At 35.6% G+C, this 12,923-nt stretch overlaps 1 protein-coding gene across 2 annotated transcripts in view; it reads right to left on the bottom strand.

The window, feature by feature from the left end:
* Window positions 1-2,478: 2,478 nt before the first annotated feature.
* LOC136033061 (protein male abnormal 3-like) overlaps window positions 2,479-12,923 on the bottom strand; it is a 78,802-nt gene continuing 68,357 nt past the window's right edge. For both annotated transcript variants that reach the window (XM_065713654.1, XM_065713655.1), the window contains one exon: window positions 2,479-2,993. In XM_065713654.1, coding sequence (XP_065569726.1) covers window positions 2,563-2,993 — 431 coding nt within the window. In that variant the 3' untranslated portion in view covers window positions 2,479-2,562. The remainder of the gene's footprint in view (window positions 2,994-12,923) is intronic.

Genomic DNA, 12,923 nt, shown 5'->3' with positions numbered 1-12,923 from the left:
TTTGCAACAAATTTTTCAGGTGGGAATTTTTAGGTAAGATAGAATAGTCCGAAAAAATTTCCTCGGTGTATTTTGCATAGGAGGTACTTTCATTAGAGAAATTTCCTTGGGAGGGGGAGATCTTACTTGGAGGTCTAGCTTGATATCCTAGTATTAATTGAAAAACAATGAGAAATTAAATAAAGAAAAAAAATTTCAACTGAAAGCAAGGAGCTTCAAGTGAAATTTTAGCGTAAAGGGCGAGATATTCAGGAAGGGACAACCCCCATAACATACGGGATAATTTCTGTTTTTTAAGTTTTAATATTGTTCAGTGCTTTCAGTCGAAAAAACTATTTGTACTTCGTTCTTGTTGAATTAGAGTAGTTCTTAAAGAATTGGGACAAAATGCCAAAACTTTAGTTTGAAGAGTGAGGGATTGAGGGCAATCTCCTCAAATGCGAAATAATTTCTGTTCGTTTTAAAGGTTAATGTTGCTCCTTACATTCAATTGAAAACGTTTTTTAATAGCTCACAGGATTCATATTCTTGATATTAATAATTTTTATATATTGTATATATTTAATTGCAGCAAAGTCAACTATAGAATAGTCCTGAAGCTCACATCTTCTGGTTTGATTGGTCCATAAGAAAATAAAGAAAGAAAGCAGATTGAAAAGATACCAATTTCCTTTAATTGAAGGGACAAAGGAGAAGAAGAATTAAAGACAGAAGTTTCTCTAAGGTTGGGTAGATATCGAGGGGCTATGGCCACGAAACAAGCCTTCAGCTATTTGTCAATGACGAGAATTAAATTCAGGGAACTGTAATCGGGTGCTTGTTAAGGGTCTAACGATATATTTATCACACCTTGTTTTTTTTTAAATTGGATGTAGGTCTATTTACAAGCTTTGGAATCTAGACAGAGGGACAGGGGGGCAGACATGGAACCATCTCCTTTTATCTTTAAAGAACTTTAATGCATAAAATTTTGGAACATTTGGAAAAATATTGTGAGTTTCTAAAAAGAAACTATTTTTGAACCTTTATTCCCCCTCCCAAACCTTGAAAAATATGTGTAGTCTTGCAATTTCTGTCACTAATACATACATACACACACACACACACACATATATATATATATATATATATATATATATATATATATATATATATATATATATATATATATATATATATGTATATATATATATATATATATATATATATATATATATATATATATATATATATATATATACTACAACCTTTTGCATAAGATTTGCAAATTAGTAATAGTCTAAGTTCATTCTAATTTGGTAATTCATTTTTTAGTTCTAAACAGAAATTAACACAGAAGATAAGTTTTCCCATTATAAACAAGTTTTAGGTTACACAGTGTGCAAAATTGAAAGATTTGCAAATGTTTTAGGGTGGTCGAAATGACGACAGTGGGTTTTACGAGGCTTTACGTTTCAAACAATGTTTTGTCTATGATACAGACAAAAAGATACAATGTATCTATTTCTTGCATTCTGACATGTTCCACAGAAACCATATAGGATTCAAATTACCTTCGTCCGTTGTTATGCAGCCAAGAAAAAAGGGGATTTTCTGGAATTAAAAATATGGTTTTACTTTGATCTAGCTCTAATGTTGGTATATTTCGAGCTTTCAGTTAGTTTTTTTTAATTACAGACAAATATCGTAGTAAATTAATCCTTGGACTAGTTGTTGCTTTTACAGGGAGATGAGTTATACATCAGGAGGGTTTACAGGGAGGAGGATACAGGGAGAGGACTTAGGGGGTTTGAACCCCCCCCCCCCAACTGAAGTGTTTTTCTGACTCGTAAAAACGTAAAATAATGAATATAAACACATTTTTGATGCGTTTTATAAAGTTTTTTTTTTGTAAAACCCCCCGAAAAAAGATCCTTTTAAACCCCTCCGTGTAAAATATCCCCTGTGAAGTTTATCCCTGGAGATTTCCCTTGCAACAGAAAATTCTACCCGATGAAAATCACCCCCCTCCCCCACAGAAAATTCTTCATAAGGAACATTTTTTGCACATAGGATAATATCCTGTATCCCTCACTGTGTAGTATTTTAATTTGTCTAGGCCTACTCGAGCTTGTCTCTCATATGGCCTAATCTAATATGTGTATATGCACGTATTTGGAATAATAAATAGTTGAACTCGAACTTACTATTTTGCTACGCCATTTATATGGTATTGTTGGTGACTAGCTTTCAAGTTTTTATTTTGATTACTAATTGTTGCTGGTGAATGGATCAGCAACAACAGTATAGTGGTAAGGAGCTAACTTGCGGGGGTTAGGGGGAGTAGACTCAATTCTGATACTTTACCCAAGTGAGAAAAATCTTAGGATTTGTACGATCCACGCTCCCAAAATTTGAGGTCACTACTTAAAAGGCTGTTTTAATATATTGACGATTAAATTTATCCGTTAACGGCATGGATAACAAACTGTGTCCGACTTACGAAACAAAAAAATTTATTCTGCAAGAGAGAACACAAAGAACGAAAATAAGAAACTAACACACAATAAACTATAAATACTGCTACAAATCTTGTCCAATTATAGAATCAACTGAGAACGATATCTTTGGCTTCTTTGTAATGGGTGACTTCAGGGGACTTTTGGGACACAGATCGGACTGAGTAGACTGTTTGATCGTCGAACTCTCATGCAACATAGTTGCGATTTTTTGTGTTTCGAATAATTCACCAGCGAGAAGTAGCTTTCGCTGAAATTCCTGCTGCTGACGATATAGCATCAGTCCTAGCTCCAGTGTCAGTAGTGGTGATTGAAAACCAGCAGAAAGCATAAGTCTTTGCTGGTTTTCTACGGCTACTTGCTCCCTATGTAGCATTACCTCTTCCAGTTCTTTGTCAGCGAAAGCACGTCGTTTCCGCATTCTTTCACATACACTTTGAGGAAGCATTGGGCTAGGGGCGACTGATGTCAATCGAGTCATTTTTTGTTGATAACCTGAAAAATAAACATTTTGAAACATTGCTACTTCTAAAAAATATTGATTGGTAAAGTTATCTTCAATTATTTTCCCTTTATGCTTAAGTTTTTACTATGGATTTCAAATGGATTTCAAATGGATTTTTCCCAGTGTTATTGTCAAACAGTTAGTGATAACGAACTGTAATAAGGAGCGACCCGGCTCAATAGTAACCGAAACTCTAAAAAAATGGAATTTCGATACTAATAGTTACATCAAAAGAATTGAATTTTAATGCTAATTTTAAATATATAAGTTTCATCAAGATTAGTCTTACCCATCAAAAGTTACGAGCCTGAGAAAATTTGCCACATTTTAGAGAATAGGGGGAAACATCCCCCTTAAAGGCATACAATCTTAACGAAAATCACACCATTAGATTCAGCGTATCAGAGAACCCTATTTTAGAGGTTTCAAGCTCCTATCTACAAAAATGTGGAATTTCGCACATTTTGTCAGAAGACAAATAACGGATGTATGTTTATTTGTTGTTGTTTTTTTTTTCCCCAGGGGTGATGGTCTCGACTCATTGGTCCTAAGATGTCGCGAGAGGGCTCATTCTAATGGAAATTAAAAGTTTTAGTGCCCTTTTTAAGTGACCAAAAATTGGAGGGCACCTAGGCCCCCTCCCACGCTCATTTTTTCCCCAAAGTCACCGGATCAAAATTCTGAGATAGACATTTTATTAACCATAGTCGAAAAACCTAATAACTATGTCTTTAGGGACGACTTACTCCCCCACAGTCCCCGTGGGAGGGGCTGCAAGTTACAAACTTTGACCTGTGTTTACATATAGTAATGGTTACTGGGAAGTGTACAGACGTTTTCAGGGGGATTTTTTGGTTTGGAGGGGGGAGAAGTTAAGGGGAGTTACGTGGGAGGATCTTTCCATGGAGAAATTTGTCATGGGGGAAAAGAATTTCAATGAAGGGGGCGCAGGATTTTCTAGCATTATTTAAAAAAACAATGAAAAACAAATATGAAAAGTTTTTTCAACTGAAAGTAAGGAGCAGCATTAAAACTTAAAACGAACAGAAATTATTACGCATGTGAGGGGTTAAGCTCCTCTTAATACCTCACTCTTCACGCTAAAGTATTTTTAGTAATTTCAACTATTTATTCTACGGCCTTTGTGATTCAGGGGTAATTCTTGAGGAATTGGGACAAAATTTAAGCTTTAGTGTAAAGAGCGAGGCATTGACGAGGGGTTGAACCCCCTCATATACGCAATAAAACATACGAAAATAGAAGTTCGTTACCTAAGTTAATTCGTAAGTTACGTATGTTTTTTACTAATGAAAACGTTCGTATAAAAATTAGTAGTTCTAGTTGCCTTTTTAAGTAATCAAAAAATTGGAGGGCAACTAGGCGTCCTCCCTCGCTCTGTTTTTCCTCAAAATCTTCTGACTAAAACTATGAGAAAGCCATTTACCCAAAAAAATGATATGCAAATTTCGTTTTAATTATTTATTTGCGGAGAGCCAAGATCAAAACATGCATTAATTCAAAAACGTCCAGAAATTAAATAAAAAAAAACAAGTTTTTTTTTAACTGCGACACTGCGACATTGAAACTTAAAACAAACAGAAATTACTTCGTATACGAAAGGGGTTTTTCCTCCTCAACGCCCCGCACTTTACGCTAAAGTTTTTTACTGTTTTAAAAAGTAGAGTTGAGAGAAAGAGTCAAACTTTAGCGTAAAGAGCGGGAAGTTGAGGATGAAAAGCCCCTTTCATATACGAAGTAATTTCTGTTCGTTTTAAGTTTTAATGTCATTCCTTACTTTCAGTTAAAAAAAACTTATTTTTTTTAAAATTTAATTAGACTAAAAACTGAGGGAAACCTTTGGTAATTTACGCATAGGCATGACTTAAACAGCGGCAAGCTAGGTAGACGGTTTGAGAGTCCAGAACCTCTTTCACAGATGATAGAAATCACGAAATATTTTTTTTAAGGGCTTCATACAAAGAAGGGTAAGCACTCAGAGAAGTGCAGCAATTACCACCATTTTTTCAATCGCCACCTACTTTTCGCTATGTTTCCCAGGATTTTCATAGTTTTACTTGAAAAAGGTTGACTGGAATAAAAGGAACAGCGACAACAGTATTACAATGCACTGCTTCTGTTTGAGAAGTTTTATTTCCGATGAAACGCAGGAAGAACGGGTTAACAAGGTTACACTGGACGTGGATTTAGAAAGACCAAGCCAAACAAAGGATATTTTAGCCCAAGATGGTTCAAAAAGGTCGCAACGGTTTTTCTTCAAGCCAATGCCGACAACAAGCGGTGCCTTTGTCGATCTTCTGCAAAGACGCTAATGAGTCATTTTAGGCAAAGAAATGTGATGCAGCCTCTTCAATGATTATCAGAAGGCTGACATACGCGTGCTAAAAGATCAACATCTCAAATTTATGTCGTTATCACCAGAACATCAGACCTTAATGGTCATTTTTCATTTGAAGAACTTCCAGAAGTCCTTTGTAAAGTATAATAGTGCCATATTTTTTCTACCTGACTTAGTGTTCATGTAGCCAAGGTCTACTGGATATCATGTAAAAACACAATTTCCTTTTTAAATCTATTGAACCTATATTTCTATTTTGTCAAAAAATAGTGTAGACCATCTATCTGATACAAAAATGCAAGATATATTCTTCATTAGGTAAAATGGGCATTTTTTTTGTAATAGTGAAAAGAACGAAATCGTTGTAGAAATTATTAGAAATAACGGGGCAATTATAAAATCAGGATAAGCTGAAGCTATTAAGTTAATACTTCCAGGGCATGTTAAGCAAAACTTTGAACTAAATCAAAAGACATCCAATTACTTGAATAATATATCATGTACCAATCCTTCCAAAGTTCTATAGTACTTTTATCTTTTAAACTTGTTGCAAAATTTTGTCCAAAGTACTAAACCAAAGACAAGCTGAAACAAAGTCAGTTACAATAAATTCAAGCGTAAAACGCCCATAAGTCACCATTAATAAGCAAATAAAATCCAAAAGAAGGATAAATTTTAATACATATTCAAGTCAAAACTTAAAACATACAGAAAATACCACATACAGAAGTAGGGCTGATGCCCTCTATACAGGGTTGCCACCAAATGATAAAAGAAATCACTAGATTCTTGAAAGAAAAATAGCTGAACGGCAACATCACTAGATTCTTGAAAAAAAAAAATACTAAATCAGAAAGAAAAATCATTAAATTTCCAGTTTAGCTACTATGACAGGCAATATACATTTGTCCCTTTAAATAATCGGTTTTAGTTTTTATTTTTTGCTTTTATCAATATTATGTTTTTTTAGCATATTCAACAGAAAAGCACCAGTGGGAGGATGAGCGGAATTCACACCTAAATTCTGAAAATACCTTTACTTTTATATCTTTATTTTTCTAAAGCGAAATTCACCAAATTATGGCGGCCCTACCTCCTGCATTTTTTTTAATTGGTACCCTTGGCTTATTCAATCAATCTGTGAACCATAGTTAGCGGTGGTCTAACCAATATGCTTACTTTTCCTTTTTAGGGATTTTTTTTTGTCCACTGTAAACCCCTACAAATCAGGAACCCTTTTCCTCCTAAGTGAAAATTTCTCCCTTTGGAAAATCCCTTCCTGCAGAAAATCTCTTGCCAGAGAAAATGTCCCCTCGAAGAATTTCTTCATTTTCTCCAATAACAAACACTATATAGAAAGAATTGGCAAAGTGCGAAACTTACTGCACTTTCCCTGGGGCTTGAGGGAAGTCATGTCATCCCCAGAAGCAGAGTTATTGGATCTTTCAACTATGCTGAATCGAGGACCCGGCGTCCCCCCTCGCCCATGGAAAACGTGAGGAAAAGGTGGGCAAGGCAAGGCGAAGAGCCTTGCCAGAAAATTCTTGGGACAGGGGGGGGGGGGTTGACATGTACTACCAGGTGCTTTGTTTTCATCAATTTTCAATGGGTTTTTTCCTATAAAAAATGTTTAAATGTATTTCAAAAATCCGTATACAACGCATTTAACCATCAGAAAAAACTAGTGCGAAGGTCATGATGGCTTCAGTAACGTAGAAGAATAAGTCACACAGAGCTTCCATTCGCATGATTAATACCACTCATCTCCGTCCAACCTAATTTTGTTAGTAAAATTATTACTAAGAACTTATTTAACAAAACTACTGTTTGTCGAAACGAGAAGCTACCACCCAATTATACATTTTAATAGAGTAAATCGTGGGTTTATTGGGCTGGTAGCCCACATTGTATCTTGGTTAAGCTTGGGTATAAATTGAAAAACGATCAACGATAAAATATAAAAAAAACTTTTTTCAACTGAAAGTAAAGAGTAACATTAAAATTTAATACTGGTTGGTAGCAGCTCTTGTGGTAGTAACTGGTTGAAAAGCAGACTAAATTTAAAAAAAAAGGCACTTGAACTTCCAATTTCCAATTAAATGAGCCACCTCCAAAGTTTATAGGAACCAACCTTTCCATAATAATTTATATCGTAACAATGGCAACTTGTATAGCATACAACCCTTGCCCTGTGGGATCTAGAGGGGGGCTGTCAAACCCGGTGGCATGGTTGTTTTACCTTTGGACTATTTAGACAAAATAGCTATCTCAAAATTTTAATTAGATCCGTTTGGAGACAAATCGGCTATGGGGTGGCTTGTTGCCCTGAAATCATTTTTGACTCTTAAGAAAGTGCCCTAGAACTTTTAATTTGTAATTGAATGAGATCCTTCCGAAGTTCATACGACCACCTCTTCCATATTAAGTGCCTCTTAAAAAATTAATACGTTGAACGCTTGTGATTCTCTACTATAGGCAATACTATAGCATTGCCTCTGAATTAGACACGTGAGTAGAACTTTTCATTTCCATTCTAATGAATATCTGAAAATATCCAGGGGAAATTTTGAAGGGGAGAAATTTCCAGGGGAATTTTCCGTGGAAAGAACTTTCCGGGGGTGCTTTTTAGGGGGGGGGGTCTACACCCACTGAATCGAAAGTTATCTCAAAATTTTGATCAGATGTCTTTGGCGAAAAAATGGGCGCGAGAAGGGGGCTAGTTATCCTCCAATCTTTTTGGTCACTTAAAAAGGGCACAAAAATTTTTAATTTCCGTTCGAGTCAGCCATCTCCCGATCTTCTAGGGCCATTAGCTCTAATACGATCATCAGTAGAAAAAACCGCATTCGTGATCTTTCTTCTAGCAAAATGTACAAAATTCCATATTGTTGTGAGAGGAGCTTAAAGCATATATTAGAGTTCTTCGATAATTTGAGCCTAATGTTTTGATTTTCTTTAAATTTGCTTAATTTACAGGGATTACTTAATTTTTGGGGAGACATTTTTCAAAAACCAAGCAATTTTTCTCATGCTCGTAGCTTTTGATGAGTAACGTTAAACTTCATAAATTGTATATATTTGGATTAATATAAAAAGTCTATTTTTTATGTATTGTTATCAAAATTACTTGTTTTTAAAGTTTCGGTTACCAGAAACGCAGCTTGGGTTTTAAGTTTGGAGGGGGGATATAAAGAATGTGCCGACAAAATGGTCCAGTGAGCCAGCAAATGCAGACACATAATCTAATTTAAACTAAATATACAAGGTAAATTCCCAGGTGTAAGCGCTGTGCGTCGATACCTTGGAAAGGTGGTGGAGGGAGGGGGATACCACCTTCCCCTCCCCTTAGCTACGCCCCTGGTGGTTACTATTTGGCCAAGACTTTCTTTACTTATGTTTCGTTACTAAGAACTGTTTGATCTTACAATAGCTTTTGCTATATACGATAGGGAGAAATTAGGAATATTTAAAATAAAAGTATGGAAACCTGGTTTAACAATCAAACAGTTCGTTGTAACGAATTGTAAGTAAGAACCGGCCCGGCTCAATAGTGACCGAAACTCTAAAACACAGAATTTTGATACTAATAGATACAACAAAATGATCAGATTATTATGCTGATTTAAAATATATATATTTCATCAACTTTAGTCTCTCTTATCAAAATTTACTTGCCCGAGAAAATTTCCCTTATCTTTGAAAAAAGGGAGGAACATCCCCTAAAATTAATAGAATCTTAATGAAAATCACACCATCGGATTTAGTATATCAGAGAACCCTACTGTAGATATTTCAAGCTCCTATATATAAATATGTGGAATTTTGTATTTTTTGCGAGAAGAAAGATCACAGATGCGAATTTAACGGTTTTTTTTTCCAGGGGTGATCTTATCGACCCAGTAGTCCTAAAATGTTGTAAGAGGGCTCATTGTAACGGAAATTAAACGTCCTAGTACCCTTAATAAGTGACCCAAAAATGGAGGGCAACTAGGCCCCCTCCAACACTCATTTTTTCCCACAGTTACCGGATTAAAATTTCGAGATGTCCATTTTGTTCAGCATTGTCAAAAATCTAACAACTATGTCTTTGAAGACGACTTAATTCCCCACAGTCCCCGGGGAAAGGGCTGCAAGTTATGAACTTTGCCCATTGTTTCCATATGGTATTGGTTATTGGGAAGTATACAGACGTTTTCGTTTTCAGGGAGAATTTTTTCTGGTGGGAGGGGGGTTGGGATTTACGTGGGAAGATTTTCCAGCATTATTGAAAAAAAAGAGAAATCAGGTAAAAAAGTTTTTTCGACTGAAAGTTAGGAGCAACGTTAAACTTAACAAGAACAGAAATTTATTACGTATGTGAGAGGGTTCAATAAAAGTATATTTTGAGGAATTGTCAAAAAAAAGAAAGATTATCTGACTCCTGGAGATTCTGGGCCAGAGTCTCTTCCCTTGTAAATGCATCGATGTTTCTGGTTGATTGATCTATCTTCAAACGCATTTTGGAAAGCTCAGATCCAAGACTAGTGATTTGTCCATTATCAAAATCAAACATTTCCAGAATCTCAACCTGAGGGGCGTGCCTCAGGAAAAGAATCCCCTCATTAGGAAAGAAGACAAGAACAACTCATTTAGGCCTTGACCTTGTTTGTCCACAGGCAACTAATCAAATAGACGAAAGCGGATGTAACAATCAGTAAGAGGAAATGAGATATAGGAAGTGAAATGAGAGATATAATGCTACTAATTTCATAGGAATTCAAAAATTCTTATTAGACAGAATGACGCCAAACCGTGGGACTGTGTACAGGATTGAAACGCGAACCTTCACGCTCATGGGAAGTGACAATTGGTGTACTGTATTCTTAAGCGTGATTCATCACGCAAGACATACCGCTTTTTTATCCGTATGCTGTGTTAGCCCAAGGAGAGGAAGGTATGCTCCCACAGATACGATATCATTAGGTATCCACCCCCCAGTTATGACCATAGCCCAAAGAAAATAAATAATTACGTTGAAAGTAATCTGAGATTAAATTAGTAATAATTAGATTTAAATTTGTGATATCACCAGATGGGTGACACTATACTGGGCATTGTTTAAGGTTATGTGGTTGTTTATGTACAATACCGATTAAGTCTCGACTCGGTCAACGTTAATATTTTTGAGCCCAGGTTGTCTAACTGTGCTTAAAATTTTGATAAAATAAAACAATGTATTTGGCGTCATAGTTGATAAAAGAATAATGATTCCGTTGTATGGTGTGCTAAATGTATGCCAAACCGTTGAGAATAAATTATGACGAAAGATTAATAGGGAACAAATTAAATTTTAACTTCGTGTTTCCTTCAATTACGCGCTCTCTGCATGATCACTACAATTCTTCCTTTGACAATCATATTCCCCGTTTATTCTGGACGTAGTTCCCAGAGGGCAACATAAATAATCAGGATATTTTTATTCATTTTTTATTGGAACATCATTTTCTGGAGGACCAGTTACTTTGACATACAGAGGTCAATAGATTTTGTTAACATGCTCATAGTTGGCAATTCTATGTTGGTCATTAGGCAATTTCTTTGAGTAAATCATTTTTTAAATTTAAGTTACTATGGGTCGTCGCTCGCTCTTTGCTAGATTACAAGTATGACAAAGGGGCCACTTTGACGCTCAAATAGAAGAAAGGCGCGCTTTAAAGAATACGTTTTTGCGTCTTAGGAGAGAAGGGGAGAGACCTCTGGGCCCTAAAGCTTCAATTACCACCGTAGATTCCCCAGAACGCAACCGATTATAGTTGCCTGTGTTTGAAGCAATTGACATGCATCACATGACTGTGTCCATCGCTTGCTAAAGTATACAGACGTGCCAAACGTTTCCAAGTGCTAAAAGCCACAATTTCAATGATTGCTTAGTTTCCGGGATGTGTAATTTTGGGCAATTCACAATAACCTCACCTCAAATCATTCGTTATTATGACCGATAAGCAAAGAGCGATCCTTGTCAATACTGACAAGGACTATAAAAAAAATGAAAAGACTAAAATAATACAAGGAATATAAAAACAGATATTTGGAAAAGAGCATGCACTTCGGCAAAACCTTGTCTTTATATTGATTACAATTATATACACCTAGATTAATTTTTCAGTAATATATCAAAAATTATTTGCCGAAAATATTTGCGTTTTTTAGAAAAGAAGAAAACGTTACCAGAATATGGCGTTATTTTCACAAAAATAAACTGTAAAAACAAAGAGTTTCAAAGCTCTTTACTGAAGATTCAGCCCTGTAGCTGAAGAAAAATTGAAAGATTCGCTGGGTTTTTCTGGGAAGGGGTATCGCGTAAGGGAATTTCTGTTTTTTTCTTGTTTCACATAGTTTTTTTTTTAAGGGTTGTAGGTATCGAACCAGTGGTCTCACAACATATTTCAGCGTAAACGGGTATTTCTAGGTCCTCTTTGAGTAGAAAAGGAGGTCAATTGGAGCCTAGGTGACGTTTTATTGCCATCTTATACCGTAAATCGCCAATTTTGGCGAAACTTGACCAAAATACAGTAAAACAAAAATTCCAAGATTGACGACTAGTTTGAACCTATTCTGAGCCCTTCAATACCAGGTTTTAGGTAAAACCAAGCACAGTTTTCGAAATATGGTTGGTCTGGCTACAATATTGTAATATTAGCCTTGTAATCAAAAAGTCCAGAAACTAAAAAGTACAGACTGTGATAATGCGAATGCTCGAGGCTACATACTGTGTTTTGTTTCGGATACGCACATTGCAATTGAAGCCTGGCGTTTGTAATTAATGACCTCAGAAACTGTCAAATCCCAATTTTGGTGAAATACTGCATGGGGTTCGCTACGCTCTTATACTATTTTCATTTGTTATGAATCAGCGAAGAGAGGCAAAGATGCATTATCAAGTGAGACTATCTTAGAATATACTTTATTGTCACCACCCTTGGCTTGCTGAGACATCTACGGTTGGGAGGTTTGGCCTTCGACCCTCACTAATGGAATTGAGACTTTGGAAATTGCCAAAAACTAACCTGATAAAAGATTAATCTATATTTTGATCGAAATTGGATCGGAATTCTATTGTGGCACCCAATTTACAAAATAAAACTAAACCCGAAGCGTTTTACTTTGTCATGTAGGCTATTGGATTAAGAGTATATCACCCTTAGACACGTTGCATTTGAGGAATCATGCTTTTTTCAACCGACAATTTTTATAATATCATGTTCGTATTTTGAAAGAGAGTTTCATAAAAAAAAACTGGGATTTATTTCAAAAAGGCCATATTTCAATAAAGAAATATTGGGCAAGTACCAAAACTGCAGTAGCTTATAGGTAAATTTATATGGGAAGGAACGGGGCAATAGAAATAAAACTGCGGGTACTAGTATATGTTGGTGAAAAGCCTTTGTATAGAAAAGGCTTTTCAAATCGAGCTTGACTGATCTTTTGTTAAACTTATACATTTTCTATAAAAAAAACGACGAAAAATTGGCCTATATGGCTATTTTAATATATCTATTTGGCAACAATTCACAATCTCTCTAAA

This window comes from Artemia franciscana, chromosome 11 (genome assembly GCF_032884065.1).
Source record: "Artemia franciscana chromosome 11, ASM3288406v1, whole genome shotgun sequence".
NCBI lineage: Eukaryota > Metazoa > Arthropoda > Branchiopoda > Anostraca > Artemiidae > Artemia > Artemia franciscana.
Note: the sequence above shows the minus strand (reverse complement) of the source record. Positions and strands in the feature narration are given on the sequence as shown.